Source organism: Triplophysa dalaica, chromosome 16 (genome assembly GCF_015846415.1).
Source record: "Triplophysa dalaica isolate WHDGS20190420 chromosome 16, ASM1584641v1, whole genome shotgun sequence".
NCBI lineage: Eukaryota > Metazoa > Chordata > Actinopteri > Cypriniformes > Nemacheilidae > Triplophysa > Triplophysa dalaica.
Genome location: NC_079557.1, coordinates 861,572 through 885,101, shown reverse-complemented (window position 1 = coordinate 885,101; position 23,530 = coordinate 861,572). Strand labels below are relative to the sequence as shown.

General features: G+C 40.7%; 3 protein-coding genes across 4 annotated transcripts; all 3 read left to right on the top strand.

Annotated features, from left to right (window-relative positions):
* The first annotated feature begins 474 nt into the window (after positions 1 to 474).
* LOC130437786 (cohesin subunit SA-3) lies at positions 475 to 11,252 on the top strand. The gene is made up of 32 exons (XM_056769367.1): positions 475 to 641; positions 1,037 to 1,072; positions 1,152 to 1,242; positions 1,556 to 1,711; positions 1,780 to 1,876; positions 1,950 to 2,026; positions 2,241 to 2,445; positions 2,595 to 2,746; positions 3,365 to 3,562; positions 4,147 to 4,245; positions 4,496 to 4,575; positions 4,704 to 4,811; positions 4,910 to 4,994; positions 5,099 to 5,201; positions 5,280 to 5,380; positions 5,463 to 5,555; positions 5,794 to 5,886; positions 6,265 to 6,465; positions 6,734 to 6,801; positions 6,877 to 6,964; positions 7,617 to 7,700; positions 7,868 to 7,960; positions 8,634 to 8,793; positions 9,241 to 9,362; positions 9,455 to 9,556; positions 9,633 to 9,763; positions 9,836 to 9,952; positions 10,041 to 10,189; positions 10,457 to 10,535; positions 10,618 to 10,698; positions 10,789 to 10,873; positions 10,948 to 11,252. The coding sequence occupies exons 2-32, from the start codon at positions 1,041 to 1,043 to the stop codon at positions 10,993 to 10,995; spliced, it is 3,378 nt and encodes a 1,125-aa protein (XP_056625345.1). The 5' UTR covers positions 475 to 641; positions 1,037 to 1,040; the 3' UTR covers positions 10,996 to 11,252.
* A 739-nt stretch (positions 11,253 to 11,991) lies between these two features.
* On the top strand, positions 11,992 to 19,854 carry mcm7 (minichromosome maintenance complex component 7). Of its 2 annotated transcripts, none has more exons than XM_056769368.1 (15): positions 11,992 to 12,164; positions 13,383 to 13,462; positions 13,553 to 13,717; positions 13,867 to 13,991; positions 14,106 to 14,286; positions 14,373 to 14,510; positions 14,587 to 14,736; positions 14,831 to 14,945; positions 15,031 to 15,162; positions 15,437 to 15,520; positions 15,666 to 15,877; positions 15,987 to 16,252; positions 17,196 to 17,364; positions 19,274 to 19,383; positions 19,522 to 19,854. In XM_056769368.1, exons 1-15 carry the CDS (start codon positions 12,134 to 12,136, stop codon positions 19,727 to 19,729), a joined length of 2,166 nt encoding a protein of 721 aa, XP_056625346.1. In that variant the 5' UTR covers positions 11,992 to 12,133; the 3' UTR covers positions 19,730 to 19,854. The 2 variants fall into 2 exon arrangements, with proteins under 2 accessions (XP_056625346.1, XP_056625347.1); XM_056769369.1 differs by lacking the exon at positions 11,992 to 12,164 and adding an exon at positions 12,498 to 13,011.
* Positions 19,855 to 20,732: 878 nt separating this feature from the next.
* LOC130438303 (zyxin-like) lies at positions 20,733 to 22,669 on the top strand. Its single transcript, XM_056770166.1, has 5 exons — positions 20,733 to 20,751; positions 21,367 to 21,427; positions 21,558 to 21,602; positions 21,697 to 21,848; positions 21,930 to 22,669. Exons 2-5 carry the CDS (start codon positions 21,379 to 21,381, stop codon positions 22,614 to 22,616), a joined length of 933 nt encoding a protein of 310 aa, XP_056626144.1. The 5' UTR covers positions 20,733 to 20,751; positions 21,367 to 21,378; the 3' UTR covers positions 22,617 to 22,669.
* Positions 22,670 to 23,530: the final 861 nt, after the last annotated feature.

Genomic DNA, 23,530 nt, shown 5'->3' with positions numbered 1-23,530 from the left:
TGCGTTAAATTTGTGGTTAAAATCTGGAGGGAGTACAACAGTCGCTGAATATTTATTATCGGGTTACATAATTAAATAAATGCAGAATAATGATAGAATATGAAATGCAATATAAATGCAGAATATAAAAAATTACTTTTTGGTAACGTTAGTCAGATTTAGTAATTTAGAATGAGTCTCTCGCTCTTTTTCCCCCTTAATATATATATATATATATATATTTATTTATTTTTATATATTTATATATATGTTATCTTCTGTGTCTATATTAAAACGCTGTAATTCTGTTTGGAAAGATAATTGTAAATTGGCTTGTGTGAGTTCATGGTTAATTGCAAAAAAGTCCAGCGGTTGCTAAGAATATGACGCTACAAAAGTCATCCAATTATTTCCCTCTCTGCTCACGGTGAGAGCCAATCACTGTTCAGACACCTTCCCTTTGGACCAATCCACAGCCAGATCTTTCATGGCCGAGTGATAGCTTTATAATCACCGTGACTGACTGAACAGGTTCATTATCAGTTAGTGATGATAAACTAAACTAAACACATTTATTAATAACTAATCTCTACAGATTTAACAGATAGTGATCGATAAACACAACTGTTGTTAAACTGCTTCGGCGCGAGACGCTCACTGAGGTAAAACTTTATTCACAGTGATGGTTTTCTCTTCACAGAAATTAATAACAGTTAGTTACGAATATCATTTTCGGTTGAAGTGATGGAACGTAGGTTATTATTGTCAGATTATATATAATCAAAGCCGTTTTTTTAAACTCGCATCGGTTTAGGACTAAATAACTATAGAAGTACTTGAGAACTGTCGCTTTTAATGTTCAAAATGTTCACACCTTTGGAGTGAATACGTCATCGATCTTTTCACGCGATCTGTGAACGTTTTTGTGTGGATTTTGATGTAGTTTTGACATTACATTGTCAGGTTAACAAATGTGTAAAAGCTGATACATGAAACAACAGAAAAATAAACAAATGTCCCACAGAACAGTGAATCATTTCTGTGTGTGTTTTTGTAGACTGATGGAGCACATGGATGCGCTGGAGTCCAACAGGTAAACAGAGTGTCTAAACACACATAACACATGTGATGATGTCATGATGATGATGATGAAGATTGTGTGTGTGATGCAGCTCTGAGGACAACCTCTCTCTTTCTGGAAGTGACTTTGAGTTCCAGCCGAAAACCTCCAAAAGAAAACTGATCTCCTCACAGGGAACCACAGTAAGGTTCAACACACAAACACACACTTTCCATGATTTTTATACTGGACAAACTGTATATACTATTCTATTGGCTTCCCCTAACCCGACCCCACAACCTAATCATCACAGAAAACTTTCTGGATTTTTACATTTTTAATAAACAGCATTTGGGATGTGTAATAATCCATTTGAATTGTGGGAACCGGCCATCGGTGTAAGTGTGTGAGACTTTTATCATTGTGGGGATATTTGGACCCCACAATGGATGAGAACAAGCACACACACACAATCTGAGGATATAAATGTGTTTTAAAGTGTCTGTTTCTCTGAAGTCTCCTAAGAGGGTTTATCAGCCAGTCAGAAGTTCCAATGAGCCGCAGACAGCAGGAAACACACTGGGTCTCAGGGGGCGTGACGTTCAGACAGATGACCACGCCACCGCAGGCGATCTTTATGAGGCTGTGAGGTCTGGCCGCAGTGCGCTTCCGGTAAGACAAAGATACTTGATTAGAGTGCAGTGTGTATGGACACTCCTCTGATTGGCTGTTATTGGTAGACTGTGATAGATTCTTGGCTGGATGAGTACCGCAGAGACAAAGAGGTGGGACTTCTGGAGCTCATCAACTTCGTTATACAGTGCAGCGGCTGTAAAGGTGACGTCAGACATGAGAATTGAGCATGTAACTTATATTAGAGGGTTTCAAAACAATGTGTTTTTACTTGCAGGAGTTGTCACGAAAGAGATGTTAAACACCATGCAGAATGCTGATATAATTGGTCATCTGACTGAAGAATTTAATGAGGTAAGAGAATAACACTATACTAACGTGTACATTCATTTATTTAGCATATGCTTTCATCAGAAGCAAATAGAGAGATCAAAAGCATGAGGGAGAATGCCACCTTCCAAAACAATTATTTTCCTAACTATACAAGACGGAATCATGCACATTTTCAGACTTTAATTTGTTCAAATTTTTATTTATATTTTCTCCTTCTGCCTTTCTCTCTGTGCAGGACTCTGTCAGTTATCCGCTGGTGTCAGTGGGCTCTGACTGGCGACACTTCCGTGAGGGTTTGTGTGAGTTCCTGTCTCTGCTAGTTCGTAGCTGTCGGAACAGTCTGTTGTATGATGATTATCTCTTCTCGTCGCTCATTGCGCTGCTCACGGGTCTGGCCGACTCGCAGGTCCGTGCCTTCAGACACACCAGCACTCTCATCGGTGAGTTTGAAACTATCAGGACATGAGCACCGCTGTAGTCTAGCAGTTAAACATTTGCACATTCAAAACCATCAACGAATGAACCATCAGCTCTGTAGTGAAAACACTGAAAGTCAGATTAATGTAGTAACTGTCCAGTTTGTGTGTAGCCATGCGGCTGATGTCAGCGATAGTGGTAGTAGCTGCAGAAGTAAACGCTCAAGCAGCAATGACCAAGAGGCGCTGTGACATGGAGAAGATCAAACGGGCTGAACAAAGAGCCATCGGGCGAGAGGAGGAACTAAAGAACTCCTTAAAAGAGGTCAGACACACACACACACACATTCATCACATTTATGTGCTAATATGTTCATTCTCTTATTTACAAAAATAAAGCTTTAGTTGAATGATGGATGACTTGAACCAAAGACTGCAAGAAGAATCCAGAAAAGAATATTATAAGACAAAACACTGCCTGTCCAAAAAACACTCACCACCTGGATTTAACTAAGCAAATATCATCAATACAAGATCTTGGGGAAAAATGTATGCAACTCTGAATGGGTATAAATGTTGTGATATTGCAGAACCGTATCAAACAAAGCCACTGCGAATGCGGGCCGTAATCAAAGCTAAAGGCGGTTCAATGAATTACAAGTGTGTGACTTTTTTGGGAGGAGCAGTGTATATCAGTACTGTTCAAAACACATCTCAGGGTGATGCTTTGAGAAGCTGCTTGACAAAATTCCAAATGCACTTACAAAGATGATCAAATATAATATTATAATAAATGTATTATCTTTTTGATAATTGGATTGAATTTGTCTTAGAGTTCAATTTGTGCTAATCCATTGATTTGATGAGTTTACTTTCATTTTAAAATGTAAAGAACATCTAAATATAGAATGAGTAAAAGCATGTGTGTGTGTTTATTGTGTAGGTGTCGGAGCATCAGGAGGACCTGCGCTCTCTCATGAATGGGATCTTCAAGGGCGTTTTTGTTCATCGGTATCGCGACAGAGTTCCAGACATACGGGCCATCTGCATGCAGGAGATGGGGGTGTGGTTCAGAGAAAACCCCGCCTGCTTCCTCAATGACGAGCACCTTAAATACGTGGGCTGGATGCTACATGATAAGGTTTGATTTCAACGTGTTCACCTTACACTGCTCATGCTTACTCAGAACCTGTAAGAAGTGTCTGTGATACACCAATTAAACTTGATGTATTCAAGAACAAATACACACTTTCTCTGGATGTGTTCCATGACTCTGGAACGATCTCCCTCTTGCCATAAGATCAGATGATTCTGTAGTTGACTATCCGAATCGGTTAAAAGTAATTCTCTTCCGTCAACTTCTGACCCATTAGTACAGTCTTCTACTTTTTTCTACTTTCCTACCACCTCCCCAAAAATCTGAGCTTCGTATACTGTCATAGGCTGACTAAGACCAGTTTTACTGCACCTATGTATTTTTGTTCTTTTGTTGCACATATTGCTTACATTTTCCCCCCTATTTTGTAAGTAAATGTAAATGTATAAAAGTGTTAAATATATCCACATGAAATAGGTACTCAAATGAATAAATATTTCTTTTTGACATTTTTAATCTTAACTGCGGATTTTTAAATATTCTACGGATTATATTCAGCAAATGAACAACAACATTATATAAACGTGTGTGTGTGTGTGTGTGTGTGGGCATGCGTGCGCGCTTTTTAGCAAGCTCCGGTACGTCTGAAGTGTGTGTTGACTTTGCAGAAATTATATGGAGAGAAAGATTTCATTGGGCGTTTAGAGCTCTTCACAAGCCGCTTCAAGGTAAGACACTGTGGACATGAGCCGGTGGTCTTTTGTAGCCGATGAAGGAGTGGTGGCATATCTGATATTCCAGAATCAAATCTGTATGACTTGAATGTAGTTTTAGTTCTTTTGAAAGCAGATTCATAAATGAATATTTAATTAGTTTAGGGAGAAGAACGGGTGCTACAGTTTAGCCCTTGACCTTTATATTGCCCAATTTCTCTTGGGTGTTATTTTTCTGTACTGCAAAATGTTGTTGTTTTCCCAGGAACGGATTGTCTGCATGATTCTGGATAAAGACTCAGATGTTGCTGTGGAAACTGTGAAGCTGTTACTGCTCATTCATCAGTGAGTCAGTTGCTGTTCAACATAAAGTGGACATCATTACTCTATACTGTTAAAAATAGGGCAGCACTGCTCTACATCATGTGTAGTGTGTGGAGGTGATGATGATGATGAGGTGTGTGTGTTTTCAGGAACACAGATGATGGTCTGAGTGACGATGAGTGTGTTGGTGTGTATCCACTGGTGTTTGCCACACATAGAGGTCTCGCCTGTGCAGCTGGACACTTCCTGTATCACATGTATGTTTTCCATCATGACATCATAACTCAGTACAACAGCCCACCAGCATTTCACTCTCCGTGTGTGTGTGTGTTCATGTGCACGTGTGTGTTTCTAGGCTGTGTAGCGTGTCAGATGAAGAATCAGACAATCGCAGCGATTCTTTCCTTGTTTTACTCGTACGCTTTTTCATTGACAGCAAGGTAAATCCACATCCCAGCATGCACCGCTCTCATGTCTGTTCAAGTCCTTACACTGATAGCATGATATGTGTGTGCATTCAGTGTACTCTGTGTGTGTCTGTTAGTATCATGAACACGCTGCTTACCTGGTTGACAGTCTGTGGGATGTCGCTGGGGCAGAGCTAAAAAACTGGGAGGTGATGACATCACTATTGCTGCAGGAAGGAGGTGAGTCTGTCCAATTCATGTGTCATTTAAATGTATTGATAGCAGCGTACATGATGATGATGTTTGGGTGTGTTGTAGGTGTAGAGGAAGTGATGGAGAGCGCTTTGATTGACATTATGGTATCTGCAATGAGACAGGCGGCAGAAGCCACGCCCCCATTGACCCGCTCACAGAAGAAGGTACAAATGAGACCGATTGAAGGACCGCTCAATGTTTTGCAACCGCCTCGATTGGACGTGTGTTCTATTGTGTGTGTTTTAGAATCTGACTATGAAGGAAAAGAAGCTTCAGGCTCTAGAGATGAGACGCATTACAAACCATTTTATTCCTGTGTTGCCTCAATTACTGGCCAAGGTGAGTGTTTTATGTCTCAGTGTTCAGCTCTGCTTTCTTTTGAACTCTCTTTCTCATGGCCCATCTGACACACTAAACATGCAAAAAGCAAAATCTGAAATCTCATCAATAGACACTCTGACCTGCTTTTTTGTTGACAAGAGTGTATTGAATGTAATTTAGCTGTTTGATGTGATGACAGTCGCTGACTTTCTGATTGTTTTGAACAATGAATTGAGATGAAATTCTTTTGGCTCAGTTTTCTGCAGATGTTGGGAAGGTGAGCTGTCTCCTCAGAGCGCCGCTGTACTTTCATCTGGATGCTTACGGCAGTTCAGCACGTCTGGAGAAAGTACGAGCAGTTTCTCTTCCATGTCAAATGAGGGATTTTCTTTGTTATTAAGCATGACGATTTTACACCACTGTAACTCTCATGTCAGTTATCCATTTACACATTAGACAGAACACAGGTTTGCCAAACTTTTAATATTGAAATAATTGTCACATAAGGTCTGTGTGATGACAATTGCACATTTTCACAAAATATTTTAACTCTAGCAGTGCAGCTAAAGTAGATGTACAAAGATTTTTATTATAGCCTAGTTAGTAGTTATGTATTTTGGACTTTCTTGTGTTTGTATATAATGTATATAATTTTGGGTTATAAATGTTGTTAAGTTCTTAGCATGTAATATTGTTTGTGTGTGTGTGTGTGCATTGTTTGTCTCAGTGTTTGGATTTGTTGTTGTCTCAGGTGTGTGATATTGTACTGAAGCACAGTGAGGAGTGTGTGCTTGAGGCATCTGTGCGTGTGTTGTGTTCTTTGTGTTGTGACTCTTACACCTTCTCTGGTCGTGCTGAGATAGTAGTCAGTCAACTTTTGGATTCTACAGTGGAGAAATGTACTACAAACCTCACTAAAATACTGCAGGTACCTAAATGTACACATACTGTCCATCATTACATGTGTGTATGTACTAAAAAGCTTTGAGGGCTTTCATCATTAAATAACAATGTTTTCTATATTGCACTTACCCTCATACAAATCAGTTTAATTTTCAAGTATTAAATCATTTTAATGCATTTTAAATACTGAGATGCCACTTGCTACATGGATGTTTTCGACTAGTGAAGAGATTTGGGCAATAAAAAGATATGGTAGCACGTGCTCCCTCAGATGTGATGTCTGTGTTTTTTAGGAGTCAGCTGATGAGGATGATTACTACAGAGCTGCTTCATCTCTGAACATTCTTGCCGTCTTCAGCAGGTATGTTTGAGTTTGTGTCATTTTATGCTGTATAAACACATTCACTTTTTAACTATATTTGTGTGTGTGTGTCAGTGCCAGTGATATGACCGGAAGAAACCTGTTTGAGTTCTGCTCTCAGCTTATGAAGTTTGAAGTGGAGTCAGGAGAAATGGACAAGAAGGTTAACACACACACACGACATGTTTAAGTGAGGAGCTCTCACTCGTTTTCTTGCATATGACATTTGCCGTACTTATCCTAATTCAACAAACACTGAGATATTGATGCTGTTTGATTTGGGTCACCCAACATTAACATGTTGACATTATTTTGGTTAGACCAGCGCATGATTTAACAGATTTAGAAACCTTGAGCATGTAGGAATGTTCTAATGCATCATGGACACTTTCATGTTTACATTTAGTGTTTGTTGTATAAACATTCTCATGCAGAACTTTATAACAACATCAGAATGTCTGTCAGGGAGATTTCTGAATGAGCGATCAGTTGACCGCAAGTGTTTATCATTCTTAGATGAGAAAGCACATGGAGCAAACAGACTCAGCATCTTAAAAGAGTTTTAATCTAGACTCCACCGCCATCATATATGCTGTTTACTGTATGCATATGTTGTTTGTTTTCCTCATGTACTGAGTGAATGAGCGCTGGGCTGTCGAGCTGCATGTGACCTGCTGTTCTGCATCTAAAGAACTGTTTATACATAATCAATCACTCTTCTGCCACATCCCAAAACAAAATCATGAGAAACGCTTACATGTTTAACATTGACACTGTGTGTGTGTTTGTACGTGCATGCGTGTGTGTGTGTGAAGCTGATGGTTCCAGCTCTGAAATGTGCAGTATTCCATCTGTTTTGGGAAGGAACAAAGATCAAACAGCAGCATCACACAGACAAGGTACGTTCTCTCATTCTAATGTGTAAAATACTTTATAAGTCCGATATGACCGATATTTCTGCATTTTTTTTAACACTATCGCCATAGTGTATCCTGTAGTACTTTTACTAACAAAAGTGAATCTCTCTCTCTCACTCTCTCTGTCTCTCTCTCTCTCTCACTGTCAGGCTGAACTGAGGGGTTTGTTGAACTCTCTTCATTCATTCTGCATTGTGTGTCAGAGTTGCCTGTCTGTGGGTCACAATGACATCAGAAATCAGGTACGTCTCTTCTGTTATTTAGAGCTCAGCCTTGTCGGTCTCAATCTTAACATTATTCATCAAATCTCTCCCTGAAAGACTGCAGAAGATGGTAGATTAGATTCTCAAATCAAAATCTAATCAAATCCCTTTATTGTCACTCAACCATATACACAAGTGCACCAGTTGGTGAAAAACCTGGGCGCAGTTCAGATCAACATGGCATTATGACAGATATGAGACAGAATTGCAGATTACAAGTTAAATTAAATAACAATTCTTTACAATAGACAATTTCCTGTAAACATTTACACAATAAACATTTCTGTACAAGTGTTCAACCAACCGAATGACACGTAGTTAACATATAACTACACAGCAACAAATGTACACGCATTGTTCCGTGATTAGTTCTTGTGGTGTATATGGATTTAAATAGTGTAACATTAATACATTTCTCATTGTTATGGAATTAAAGCAGCTTTGAAAACTCTGTTTTGCGGATGTACAGCATGTACATAAAACTCAACTGAGTAGATTTGCTGCAGGTGATGTTTAGAAGAAATCATTTTACTCTGAGAATAATGATGAAACGTGTTGAAAATGTTATACTTGTATATAAATATTTATTAAGTAGGCGTGTGTAAAATGTGGTTCTTGGTGTAAATCTCTGGACTGTTTTTTGTGTCTGCAGGCGTTTGTGTGTTTGTGTGATGCACTGATGGTGTTTGGAAGCTTGTCTGAGGGCGAGGGTTCACCGCTGCAGTGCTACAGCCCTGATGAGTCTCTCACAGCTGAAATGGCGTCTTTTCTCATAGACTACGTCTTCACAGATTCAGACCATGACCTGATCGGTACATCTTTGTCTAGCTGTTTAAACCTTTATTAGCATTACAACGTTCATTAGAGCAGGAACTCTTTGATTGGCTGACAGCAGACGTCTTACGTTAATAAACACCTTTACACATTGCTTCACACAATCATGAAAACACTCATTCACTGGTAGTGTTTCTTATTCTGAAAAACTGCCATGACTGTTCTAAAGTTTTGGAGTCCTTTGAAAACAGGTGCTTTTGTGTTGATCATCAACAACAGAAATGAACAAGAACTTTCCCATTTTGGATTGAATACAACTTATTATTATCATAACTATGCAGAGTAATATTATTGAACAGTTCTGTAAGAAAAGCATAAATGTTTTTTAGATGTCTGTTGTATATCGTAATCATAATCTAATGAATATCTTGGTGAAAAGTGAGTTCATGATGGAAGGAAATGCTGTTTCTCTTTTTTCACTGCAGAAGAGATGAATATTTCTGGTTTGATGCAAAAGAGGAATCAGTTGGCTGGATATTGTAAACTCATCATATATGGTGTTCTGGAGCTCAGAGCGGCTACAGACATTCTCAAGTACTACAATAAGGTGTTTTTGTGTGTGTGTGTGTGTGTACAGGATTGGACTGTGGCTGTGTATGTGTCTCTGGGCATGTTGTGATTTCATGTTGGTGTGTTTAGTTTTACAGGGAGTATGGTGACATCATCAAAGAAACTCTCAGCAAATCCAAGACAATCAGCTCAGTGGAAAGTGCCAAAACTGTGTGTTTGTGTCTGCAGCAGGTTTGTGACGGACATCAAAGTGTGTGGTAATGATGATCGAAATCAAGAATACATGAGTGTGTGTGTGTGTGTGTAGCTCTTCTCTGGGTTGGATCAGGACCGTCGTGATGAGGAGTTGACAGAGATCAGAATTCTAGCAAAGAAACTGGCCACAAACTTCAGCATCAACCAGCGTCTCATCCGCAAACCCCTACTGGCTTTACACCAGTCAGTATTTACCTCTCTCTCTCTCTTTACACCAGTTTACCATGTCTCATTCGTGTCTTTGTGTTTGTGTAGGGACGGCATTCGGTTCGCGTGTAAAGGCCTCGAGCAGGGCAACCCCATGAACTTGGGCTTTTTGACGATACTTTGTGAGTTCAGCTTCAAACTCCTGCAGCCGGAACGCAAACAGCTGTGAGTATCACTGATGTTACTGTAAAATACTCTCCTCACAGAGCTGTTATTCATTCATCACTATGTCATCACCGTTTGTTGCCTATAGGTTGGAGTATTTGCGGCGTGTGGGTGCTGAAGTTGTGAAAAGTACGTTTGTAAGGATGTATGAACGATCTTTGACCTCAGGCTCGCGAGATGCTCCAGTTGCACCAACTTCTCCTACAACACCCAAAAGGAAACGCAGACGCACACAGAGTCAGTGTACTCACAAAATATCATTTCTGTTCTTTTACTTTCATCTTATTGTTATTTATGTTAGCTGTTAATGAAAGACTATAATTTAATGGTCAAATGGTTGTGTAGAGAAAATGAGTCCCGTTTACATGACACCTGCAGCTGATTTTAAAATCATAAATTCAAGATATTCAGCAGGTTCATAAGATTGATTGTGTGTGTGTGTGATTGTTTTATACTCTAGATTTAGATATTTAACTTGCTGTGTGTGTTTGTGTGCTTGTGCAGGTTTGATCAGTAATCCAGAAACTCCAGCTGTGACATCACAGCCACGCCACCATGACACAGATGATGAATTCACTGAGGAGTATATCACACATACGCGTTTATACACACACACACTAGTCGTCAGTATTGACACACTCACACATTGGTGTCTGTGTCTACAGGTCATTTCAGAGGAGGAACATCACTCATAGCAGACCACAGTCCAGTCCATCTGCTCCAAGCATCCAGACACACCTCAGCACGTGAGTTTATGTTTGGCTGAAGTTCTCATGTCTATACGGAACTATTATTCAGAAATGTATGCTTATCAAAGTGTGTGTGTGTGTGTTCAGACTGTCTCTGATTGATGAAGATCATTCAGATGATGAACCAGTCATTGAGGATTATGATGAAGACTCTGAGACGGGCATCATTCTGGTAAATTCAACCCTCAGCAGTGTCATGAACTTCAAATGAATTCATCATCTTCATCTTTTTCTCTTCTTCTGCAGCCCTCCACCCGTGACTCCGGGAGCTACCTGGAGGATTTATTTGAATAAAACCACAAGTGTGCAAGATTTCTTTTAGCAGCCGTTTACAGTTTAGTTCAGTTGTGCCGTCAGTATCACTCCATACTCTCCTCTGGCAGATTTTGATTGGTCTAAAGCAGAAGAGGTGCACAGACAACAAATGGAGAAAAAAATGTTGGTTTATACCCTTTACAGTCTTATGTTGATGTTGTTGTTTACAGTTTGTTATCAGTTTATAAGCTTAAACATTGATTCTGTTTGAAAAAAATAAATGAATCAGTTTACCAGCTCTTTTTTCTTCACTACACATATTTAGTACAATAAAGAGACAACCCAGACCAGTAGATTTTATTCACCCATGAAGTGAGATTGGACAGAAACACTGTGTTGGTGTTATAAATATAGTTTTTATTAGCACTGCTCGTTATTTTTAAACATTTTGGATAACACGGGAAGACAGACTAGAATTTAATTTATGAACATTCATCACAAAAATATAAGTTTGTTACTAAATGAAGCTCTGTAAGTTTATGTGTGTGTATAAGCCCGACATTTAACTAGAAATTATAAATGACAATTTCAGTTCACAAAGTAAAAACAAAACGAGTTGCGAGACATTTATCGCAGAGCTGCGCAAATAAACGATCGCCGTATGACATCAAAGTACCGCGAGAGCACATCGAGGAAGAAAACGCAATGTTATATAAACGCTTTATATTCTTAAACGATCTCGTGAATGCACAAAAGTTAACACTCTGTTAAAGATACATCTGTGTTTAAAGAATATTAGATGCTGATATTTAGTTTCAGAAATGCTTCCAGCCGCTGCATTTACAGCACTTGACCAGCGGATGTCCTCAGCGTGTATCGCTTCCTGTGACGTCACGAGTCGGCGTTTTTAGCGCCGTTCCAAATCGGGCTGCGATTGGTGGATATGGTCACATGACTGATCACGTTCGGAAGGCTTTCGCGCCACAGCAGAGCCCCGCCTTCGCACACACAGAAACGCGCTGTCATTGGTGGAAAGTGTAGGCAGACTCGCGCCAGTTTTTGCAGCTGCAGCTGCCCTCGAGACGGTGTTGTACTTTCCGTGAATAAAACGCTATACTAGAATAATATTTATACATATATCTTATAGATTTTACTATTTAACATTTCTGCGATAAACATGGCGCCGAAAGATTATGTGGCGGAGAAGGGTGAGTTGGGATTTTCACTTTTAACACACACACACACACACTTCAACGCATAATGAAAGTAACTTAGTTCACTGGTTTGAAGAGTTTATTCTTTATGAGTGAAACAAGTGCGTCAACGACGATCAACGTAAACGTTAATTAAACATATATTTAATTAAGTATATGCAAATTAACAGAAGTGTTTAAATTACGAGATTTAACCTCGAGCCGAATGTAACGTGCAAGGGAGATCTGAAATCGTCGCTGTTTAACATCTGTGATATATTTTCTCGCGCTACCGCGTTTACTGTGCGTCTTAATAACTTCGTTTACAAAATGTAGTTATTGACGCAAACACAGTTTGCCTTGCGCGCGCGTAAAATAAAATGCCCGGATGGAATTTGCGAACAAAGAGCGGCGGCGCGCGGATACCACGTGCTGGTTTCAACCAGTTCTCGCTTTTTCAAACTAAAAGTTTCTCGAACACGATCTGAATCTTTTAGCGCGACTCGTGCACGACACGGACCTCAAGAGTTCGCTTTGAATCGCATCGTGAAGGTTTCAATGTTGTGTGAAACTGCCCGGTTTGTCTGGGATTATTTAACCGCGGATGGATGGCGGAAGCGGCGCGGGCGGTAACGGGTCCTCAGAGCCATGTGCTTCTTTGTTTACAAAAACAGCAGCGATCGAGTGGCGTTTCAAGCGCGTCATTTCTAAAGCCAGACTGTATTACATCTGAACCGAGGAAGGACCGCTGGCGATGAAGACGGTTCATGTACACGACACTGAATCGATGATGTTTGGTTTGAGGCGTCGAAATGTCTCGACTCATTTTGTATTCACTCGGTTCTCTCTAGAACCGCTGTTGGTCAGTTTTTAAATCTTGGTTTTATTCCACAACTCTGTGATGTTCATATGTGTAGTGTTGTGCGTTTTTTAAGGTCAATTATTATTGTGTGGCTCGCGCATTACCGCTCTATATTCGGTCGGTTGTTTGTTTTTGTTCCCTCGTCATCCCGCGCGGGGGAGGGGCGCGCTCACGTGACTGTTGTTTGTCAATGGGCGCGCGCTTGTCTGGCTGCACCTGCGCAGGCTCCGTCACATCATTCTGCGAGTTTCAATTTCGTCCATAAATTGAATTTAGTTGTTGTGCAAACAAACCGATGTCCGCTGCTCTTCTCATTTGTTGTCAAGTAATGAGTTCAGTGTGTGATGATGATTTTCTCATCTGTTTTTCAGAAAAGTGTAAGCGCTTTCTGCAGGAGTTCTACACGGAGGATGACTCTGGGAAGAAGGTCTTTAAATACGGTGCTCAGCTGGTGAGATGATGGCCTGTTTCTGCAGATGTACAGCGGTGTGTCAGACTTTATCTCACGTGTGTGTGTGTGTGTGTGTGTGTGTGTGTGTAGGTCTCTCTGGCTCACCGTGAGCAGGTGGCACTGTTGGTGGATCTTGATGACATGGCTGAAGAAGACCCTGAACTGGTGGAGAGTGTGTGTGAAAACACCAAACGCTACGGTGGACTGTTTGCTGATGCTGTTCAGGAGCTCCTGCCGGAATACAGAGAACGAGAGGTGTGTGTGTTTGTGTGGCCAAATGATGCAATTGTTGCGAAACTTGAATCAACCTTTTTAAGGAACCATAACAGTTTGAGGCTGAAAAATGAGAAATACACAGTACAGAATAATGCAATGTGTTTAAAATGGAAATGTGTGTATTGTAGGTGGTGGCGAAGGATGCGTTGGATGTTTATATTGAGCACAGGCTGATGATGGAGACCAGAGGTCGCGACCCTGCTGATACACGTGACCCCCGGAATAAGTACCCATCTGAACTCATGCGCAGATTGTGAGTTGAACACACACGTGTGACATTCCGTGTGCTCAGCTGTACTTACCACATGTGATGTCAGAAGTTGATTGAGCATCATGTGACTCCCGTGATCTGTGTTTCTGCCCTCAGTGAAGTGTATTTCAAACCTCCATCCACAATGAAGCCGAAAGTGGTTCGTGATGTGAAGGCCGACAGCATCGGTCAGCTCGTGTCGGTCAGAGGGATCGTGACCAGAGCGACCGAGGTCAAACCCATGATGGCCGTCGCCACGTACACATGTGACCAGTGCGGCGCAGAGACCTATCAGCCGGTAGAGACGCTGCTGCTCATTAAAAGCTGCTCATGATCACACGGCTGTGAGGGGCGCTGGACTAATAAACATGATTTGTTTCTCAGATCGCCTCGCCAAGCTTCATGCCGCTGATCATGTGCCCCAGTCAGGAATGTGTCACCAACAAATCCGGAGGGCGTCTGTATCTGCAGACACGGGGGTCAAAGTTCGTCAAATTCCAGGAGCTGCGCATTCAGGAACATGTATGTGTTTGCGTGAGCATACCGTGTGTCTCGGTGAACTTGAGCGGTAACTGATTGTGTTTTAATGGTCTTGCAGAGCGATCAGGTGCCCGTAGGAAACATTCCTCGCAGCATGACCATTTATGCACGCGGAGAGAACACGCGTGTGGCGCAGCCTGGAGATCACGTGGCTATTGCAGGAATATTCCTTCCTCTGTTGCGCTCTGGCTTCAGACAGGCCGTACAGGTGATGTGCACTTCACGTTGTGTGTTTTTTCCTTTGTGTGCGTGTCTGAGTGACCCAGACGCTCGTGTCTAAAACAGAAGTTTGTGTGTTTTAGGGTTTGTTGTCTGAGACGTATCTGGATTGTCACAGCATCACTCTGATGAATAAGTCGGAGGATGATGAGTTGGGTACCGAAGAGCTCAGTGATGAAGAGCTCAGACAAATAACAGGTATGGCCTGTGCATGCATCTTTTGTGTGTGTTCTGTACACATGCATCCTATCGAGTGTGTTCACTTCTGTTTGTGTGTGTGTAGAGGAGGATTTCTACGAGAAGCTGGCGGGGTCGATCGCTCCAGAGATTTACGGTCATGAGGATGTCAAGAAAGCTCTTCTGCTGCTGCTGGTGGGCGGAGTCGAGCAGGCACCACGTGGCATGAAGATCAGAGGTGAGGAAAGATTTTGAGTGTAGACACTGATGCAAACAATCACTGATATCAGTAAAGTTTAATACAACAACCTTCCATTTTCCTATTCTTCTGGTTTGTAATAAAAAAGATCACAAGTTTTACGTCTCTCGGGTTGGAGCGGTGCATATACACATTGTTTTTTAAGTGTTGGTCCAAAATAAATCCACTTTGTTTATGTTCTTAAATATGTGATTACTTCCTGTAAAACTGCTCTTAATAAGAGGACATTGTCTGTATATTTGTGTGTTTTTAGGGAACATTAACATCTGTCTGATGGGTGATCCGGGTGTGGCGAAGTCTCAGCTGCTGTCATATATCGACCGTCTTGCCCCACGCAGTGAGTGTTCATACTGTCATATCAGCTTTCATTTGAAACTAGCATTAAAAAAACAACAATTTCAGTAGCATTATAAACATTTAGGAATGTCTTGGGAAACTGTTGATCGTCTTCTAATGTTCTTGTGTGTGTGTGTGTGTGTCAGGTCAGTACACTACTGGACGGGGTTCGTCAGGTGTAGGTTTGACGGCTGCTGTGATGCGTGACCCGGTCACAGGAGAGATGACCCTGGAGGGTGGGGCTTTAGTTCTGGCTGACTTGGGTGTGTGCTGCATCGATGAGTTTGATAAGATGGCTGATGCCGACCGTACAGCCATTCATGAGGTTATGGAGCAACAGACCATCTCCATCGCCAAGGTAACACAAGTTTCCATTGATCACGTCTGGATTGTGTCGAGTCACAAATAAATATCTGCTTATAGGAATGCAACAACGCATTGAACACATTTGTCTTGATTTTTCCCAGGCCGGCATCATGACGTCCTTAAACGCTCGTTGTTCAATACTGGCAGCGGCAAACCCTGCGTATGGTCGATACAACCCACGCAAGACACTTGAGCAGAACATTCAGCTGCCTGCGGCTCTGCTGTCTCGATTTGACCTGCTGTGGCTCATTCAGGACAAACCAGATACTGACAACGACCTGCGACTGGCCCAACACATCACATATGTCCATCAGCACTGCAAACAGCCGCCAACTCACTTCAACCCAATCGACATGAAACTCATGAGGTACACCCCAATACAGAAAACACCCCAAATATAATATCTGCAGACAGGTTGTATGTTACTTTGAGTCATTCTAGTTATATTTGACATCATGTGAAGATGACAATCAGATTTGCACCTATAACAGAAGGATAAAGGTTTCCTTTAACATAAACACTTTTCCAATTGCTTCACAGTGTAACAGATACACAATTCTCAAAAGATAAAGAATAATCTGAAAACTAATGAACAAAAGATAAAAGTTTATGTTCCCAGTGAATTTTAAACTTAATTTGATCTTCAATGTTAGAAAATTAGATCATTCCCTTTCTTCAACAAGAATTATTATTAACATTATTTATTATTATCAGAATAAGACGATTAAAAACGTATCAAATTATATACTCGTGTTGTGACAAAAGGTCTTTGTTTTCTTCCCCACTTAGACCTACTTTTAAACGAATGCTTGGATGTGGTTCATTAATATTTATTAAAAACACAACAATAAAATACACTATGTTAAACTTACTTTTACTGGAACTTTATAATTCAACTTTCATAGAAAAACTAAATTTGGTCATTTGATGGTCAAAGAGTGATTGGTTGACATAATGATTAGATTAAATAAAATATATATTTATTGAACTCGTTTAAAATGCTAGACAATTGTGAAACTAAAAAGTTTTCGATAACGACTTTTTGTTATATTTGTTATTATTTATAATTTTGTATTAAAAAAAACATTAAATAATATTTTGGCACAATGGCGCCCCCCTTGTGCGGCGCCCCATGTACCGTATATACTGCAAACCCCATTTTTGCCACTGGTGAAGACGTCTGGAGAATGTCTAGCGGTATATCGCAAAGGATATAATATCGCCCATCCCTGGTTAACATGTGCTGTGCTTGATGTCAAACCCTGTTACACCCATATATAAACACTCTATTACCCCATATGTGTCTGCAGGCGTTACATCAGTAAGTGTAAACAGAAGCAGCCGTTGATTCCTGAGGCTCTAGCCGATTACATCACAGCCGCATATGTGGAGATGAGGAAAGAGGCTCGAGTTGGCAAAGACACAACGTTCACATCTGCCCGAACGCTGCTGTCCATCCTGCGTCTCTCCACTGCCCTGGTGAGACACAACATACCATGATCCCTAAACAATATAACTTATGAATTGAGATGGTGATGAGCTTATTTTTGAGGAAATTCATGTTTTATCAAACTCCCTCACTGGCATGTGTCCTGCGTGTGGTAAAGTGCTTACAGTGCAGATAGTGTGTATGTGTCCTACTGCAATGTGGGCACTTCACTCACACACAGGACCAGCTCTGCCATTAGGGTTGTCACGGTACCATAAACATGTCTTGCCATACTATACCAGCTGAAGTATCTCCATATAAAGTCGTATCACAATGCTGTACCATGTTCATAATTCAAATCTATATAAAAAGCACAGATTTAGATTAAACCTTTTTCTATTTATAGAAGTACTTAAATTGTTGAAAATACTGTAGTATATAAGGGTGGGAATCTTTTGGTACCTCAAGATTCGATTCTAATAACTTTTTTATAACGATTCTTCCTCAAAATTCGTTGAGATACACATGTTTAGATTTTATTCCATTTTGAGTTTTTACGTTAAGTGTTCTCAAAATACTTCACGTTCGCTTTAGAAAGTTGTCTTGTCATGCTCCTTCTTACCATAGAGTTGATAAGATCCAAAGTATTTCCAAAAACTTGCCTTGGGGTGTATATAAAAATGGGGCTGTATATCTTTTACCCTGCTATCGCTGTTGCTGAGCTGAAGCTGTGTGGTCTCTGGACTTTCCAAGCCCTCACCACTCTCGCAAATAAGTTCTGCTTTTTGTGTTCCGACAATTGTTATATTTACTAGAAAATCTTTTTTTTAATCTGTGAATCGATAAGAATTGCTAGAGGACTGAATCGTTATTCATATGTGAATTTATTTATTTTTCACCCACCCCTAGTTGTATATTTAAATATTTACAATGGTAAAGTTAAAAAACACTAGTATACTACAGTGAACTACTAAAACTCATAGACACTAAAGTAAACTGGATTACGCAGTCTTTATAAAGGGAAATATTAGGCTTACCTTAAATGCAGAAATAAGACGGCCAATAGGTGGCGTCAATTTTCCTCTGAGTTACTGAATCATTTAACAAACTCATTCAAAACACTTATGTCAGAGTAATTCAAAACACATACATGTTGGAGATAAACACTGCAGAAAGGCGTGTTCGAAAGGTAAGTGTTCAAATGAATATTAATGCACATATGCAACATTACCTACGGTACCACCATTTCAAAAAGAGGCATCGCTGGTATTTTTGAGCTTTAGCATCGCGTTGCTACCGTAGCACCGGTACACCGTGCAACCCTAGTGTGTATGTGATGTGCAGAGCGACAGATGTTAAAAACTATCAAGTGTATTCCAGGACTTGTGAACTTGTGAATCAGGAAGAAGATCGTCTGATGCGGCTGTTGGGTGTTAAAAGTGCTGTTTGTGCAGGTAGCTGGTAAAGGTCTACTGCAGAAACGGCACTTCACAACACACGCTGCTGTCTGACATCGCACGTTCTCCCGCTCGCCTGATGCTTGTCTGTTGTCGTGGTGACGCTCAGCTTTGCGGGGTGGGCAGTCAGCCTCATGTCACGCCGCTGTGCAAACCCATGCAAAACTGAACGTACACGACACCTCAGAGACACGCCGGCCCTGCGCCGGTTTAAGAGAGTAGCTGGTGTTGAGAGGCGGAGACTTGAGCAGTTGCTGGTTTTCCCAGAAGGCATTGCACTTGTCTCGGTCTGACAGTGCCGGCACAACTCAACATTGTGATAAACTACAACAAGATGTCATTTATTATCTTCTTCTGGAGGAAGACGAAGTGACACGCGCATTGTGATAGAAAGATGGTTTTGTCTTAAAACTTTTCTAACTGTTTGAAATGCATGAACTTTTGATTTTTAATGAATATGTGAGAAGATGAGGCATTCAGAATGTGTGTGTGTGTGTTTAAGGCTCGCTTGCGGATGGTGGATATTGTTGAGAAGGAGGATGTAAATGAGGCCATGAGACTGATGGAGATGAGCAAGGACTCGCTGCAGGCTGACAAGACAAACAACACCAGGTACATACACATCAGTCTCTCTCTCACAGACTTAAGACTCTGTTCTGTGTTGGTTCACTGGTGTCAAAGTTAAGTTCTCTAAAAAATGTCTTTGAAGTGGAATGTGTCCTAATAAATCTTGTCTGTGTGTGTGTTCAGGGCTCAGCGGCCTGCAGACGTGATCTTCTCTCTGTTGCGTGAGCTGGCTGGTGAGGGATCAGTTAAATCTATTAACATGACGGAGGCGGAGCAGCGCTGCGTGTCTCGTGGTTTCACTCCTGCACAGTATCAGGCCGCTCTGGATGAATACGAGGAGCTGAACGTATGGCAGATAAACCAGGCACGCACACGCGTCACCTTTGTTTAAACATGTATTGCCAAAGGTGTTTGATGACATCACAGCTTTTTCTGTATTAATGTCTGTGTTAAACCGATGCTCTCCTCACATGTGCTTGTTTTTACTATCTGAAATAAATGTTGTAAATAGTTTAATTTTGTGTGTTTGGCTTGTGTGTTCAATAGTGTTACAGATTCACTGTTGCTGAGAAAATGTACAGAAATTCTAACTTCTGCAACAACACGTGCAGTTTTAATAAGATACTTTACATTATGTGAGAGAAAATGGTCAAAATAAAATGAATGTAATGATCGCTTTTGTACATTGTGCTTGTGACTATCTTACTGTTATTTTTCTTAAATTTGTGAATTAAAGAAGCATATTGTTTGGCAAAATCTAAACTGAAGGAAACGAGCCTTCGGACTACAATTAACCAAGTTAAATAAACCTGATATTAATTCCGAATAAAGCAGAACATTGGGAGGATGCTGAAGTCAGGGTTTAAACTTGTAGTGCGCTACTTTACGCGTGTGATGTTACAGTATCGCGAGAGCGATGTAAAAGCTGTGTTTTCGACTCGCTCTCGCGATACTTTGACATCATAGAGTGAGCGGACTGCGCAGCTCCTCGTGCCGCCTGTTCTCTTAACTTTTGTAAAACGTGGACGTTCGTCCGGATGAAGTAAACGGTTGTTAGTCTGGAATGTGTCGCGTCTGCAGAAGTCAGTTTTATGAGCCTTTAAAGTTTCACGATATCGGAAAACATCTGTTTCTGACTAAACCCGCTAATAATGTGGCGACAGGCGTCTGAGAGTGTGCGTGAATATGAAGTTATTGATCGCTTTCTCTTCACATTCATGATCTTCCTTTGATGTTGCGCTTTCCGCGAGCGCAGAGATCTGAGCGCTGGGCGTGTCCTCGAGATCTTCTAACCAATAGATCGGCCGTGCTCAAGTGATTGACAGATCAACGGTGAGGATAAAATCACCTGTGTGCGCTCAGTGACGTAAAGCGCGTGGTGACTCTGAAGGTGAGGTTGAAGTTTATCTCTCTGTAAGTCTGTAGATTATTAAGTTAATTTTCAAAAAAGGATGTTTTTTTTTTACATTTTGATGGACTTTATTATCAAGTTTTGTTGATTAGGGAAAAATCATGTATTTGTTAAAAAAAATTGGCTAAAGGAGAATTAGAACGATTGTGTGTTATTTATAGTAGAATTGAATAATATAATATATGTGGTAATAATAGAAGTACAGTATTAATACTGGTATATAGTAACAATATAATTATATTGAGTTTTTTTTTTGTTAAAGATCTAGTTCCTTTCGAAGTTATTTGTATGATGACGTTTATACCTGTTTTTATTTTATTATTCTTAATAATTTTCTTAATGCTTAATTTTCTTAATTTTCTATATTTGTTCGCAAGTTGTTATATTGTTGAACCATATTTTGGTGTGTAAATGATTACTGTCTTATTGATTTATAACATACTGTAAATGAAGGACAAAAGTGAGAACTTAGTCACATTTTACTCAAAGGCTTAAATGCATTTCTGATAATGAATAACAATATTTTTTAAATAAAAAACGAAATTACTGTTTAAGTTAATTTCTTCTCTGTGTTAAAGTATAAAATGTGAAAAAAAATAAAAACGCTTGTCTGTCAGGGTTCAGAGGTCATGTCGTCTGCAATGAAACTGCTGTTCAGCTGCTTGCTGCTGCTGCCATGTGAGTTTCCATCTTCACTTTTCGGTTTAAAATGAGAGATGTGTAAATGTAATATTTATATCAAATTTATTTATTTCATGTTTCCATTTCCAACTTCTCTTTAAGCACTACTCAAATGGTTTATTTTCAGATCAATGTGAAGGAAAATCCATGTTGAACCTCCTAAAACAGGGAGGTAAATGGCTCATGTTCTTCACTGAAGGTTTGACGGATGCACATTATTAAAGGTTTACAATTTCTCAAATTGTGTTTGTGTGTGTGTGTGTTAGATGTTGCTTCAGTAAGTGTCAACTCCAACAAGGCAAATGATTTCCTGTCCAACTCTCGACCCAAACGCAACGTGGATCCAAACTGGTACAGACAGACTCCAGACTTCCAGGCGTATTACAGATACTACAGCAGCATCGGACACACAGAGGGAGTAAGACACACACACACACACACACACACAGTCTTAAAGAACATGTTCAGTGTGGATTCATTCTTCCTCTTCTTCCTGCAGTTATATGAGATCGACAGGATCAGGATGATATATCAGCAGATGAGACAGCTGGAACAGGTTTACGGTCCAAACGCCTCTTACTACCAGAGCAAACTGGGCATCCCAGTCCTGCCTCCGCTTCCCAAATGTGACCCCGCCAAAGACAAGTCGTGCAAACCGCCTCCTCCCGAGAGAGCACTACCTGCTCCCGCCCCTGTCAAAGCCCCCGCGCCCCCACCCATCTCTCAGGCCGACGTCATCTACCTCTGCAACAGCAAAGACCCCCTGTGTAAGCCGCACATCGTCTACATGCCCACCGGTGCCGTGCCAGTGCTGTGTGACCCGAGATACCATTCCAACTGCAAACTGCAGGGACCACCGCCTCCTCCACCCGTCATCAAAAAATCTGAGCCTCTCCCGCCCGCTCCTATGACGTTTAAGGGGATGGAATTCGACTGTGACCCGTACTGGGATCCAGACTGCCTCATCGACCACCCGCCACGCTCTGTGAAGGGTAAAGCTCCGCCCCCAGCACCTGTGATGGAAGAGGAGGAAGAGGAGGAGGAGGAGGAACCAGCTCCACCACTGCCCATCGCTAAGAAACACCCACACCCGTACTACCTTTACCCCTACAACTACCAGTCAGAACTCTATGACCCGTACCGATACCCCATTGCGTCTGCAGACACAGCGGCCGACAGCGCATAAAACACACACGCACACACTGCTGAGAAAACTGCATACAAACTGTTATGTGTGTGTTGAGGAGAAACTTTGATGATCCATTAAAGTTGTTTTTCACCCACGTGAATTGATTCTTGTTTGTCTGATGTGATAATCCTACATTGTGAACCCATAAATTAAATTTCTGTCATCATTTCCTCCCCGTACAGTTCTTCAAATGTTTATAAATGTCTTTGTTCTGATGAAAACATCTTGCAAATAGATTTGCAAGAATGTGTATAAAGAACATAGTATGAAAAAAAACAATTGTTATTCAAAAGTGCCACAGAGCTGTTCGCTGTCCACCATTCTTCAAAATATCTTCTTTTGTGTTCAACAGAACAAAAAATGATAATGTAGTTTTTCCTACTATGGGAGTCAAGGGGGGCAAAATCTGTTTCATTGTACGCATTATTCCAAATATCTTTCTCTGTGTTCATCCGAACAAAGACATTTATACACATTTGGAAAAACTCAAAGGTGAGGAAACGATGACAGAATTTTCATTTTTGAGTGAAGTATCACTTTTTAACATTCACGCACACGCACACACAGGTGAAAGAGCTGAGGTTGTTGTGTGTCAGCAGGTCTAAAGCTCATTAGTTTCAGTCTCACAGCTGTTTGTGTTTAAAGTGTTTTACAGCTGCTCAGCATGAGCACAAAAACACACTATAAACCCACAAACATGAATTCAAACAGACAACTAAATCACTACTGTTGGTAAGAGTTTAGGTGGTGTGGAGATAACACAACTTTGGTACATTTAGTCAAATTCCACAATTTAAAGTTAAAATTGTAACTTTTTGAACGCTGTCATTTCCCTGAATATTTCACCTATAATAGGAAAAAAAAGTTTAGCAATAAAACAAATCGATGAAATTTTGGGGGATTTATGCGTT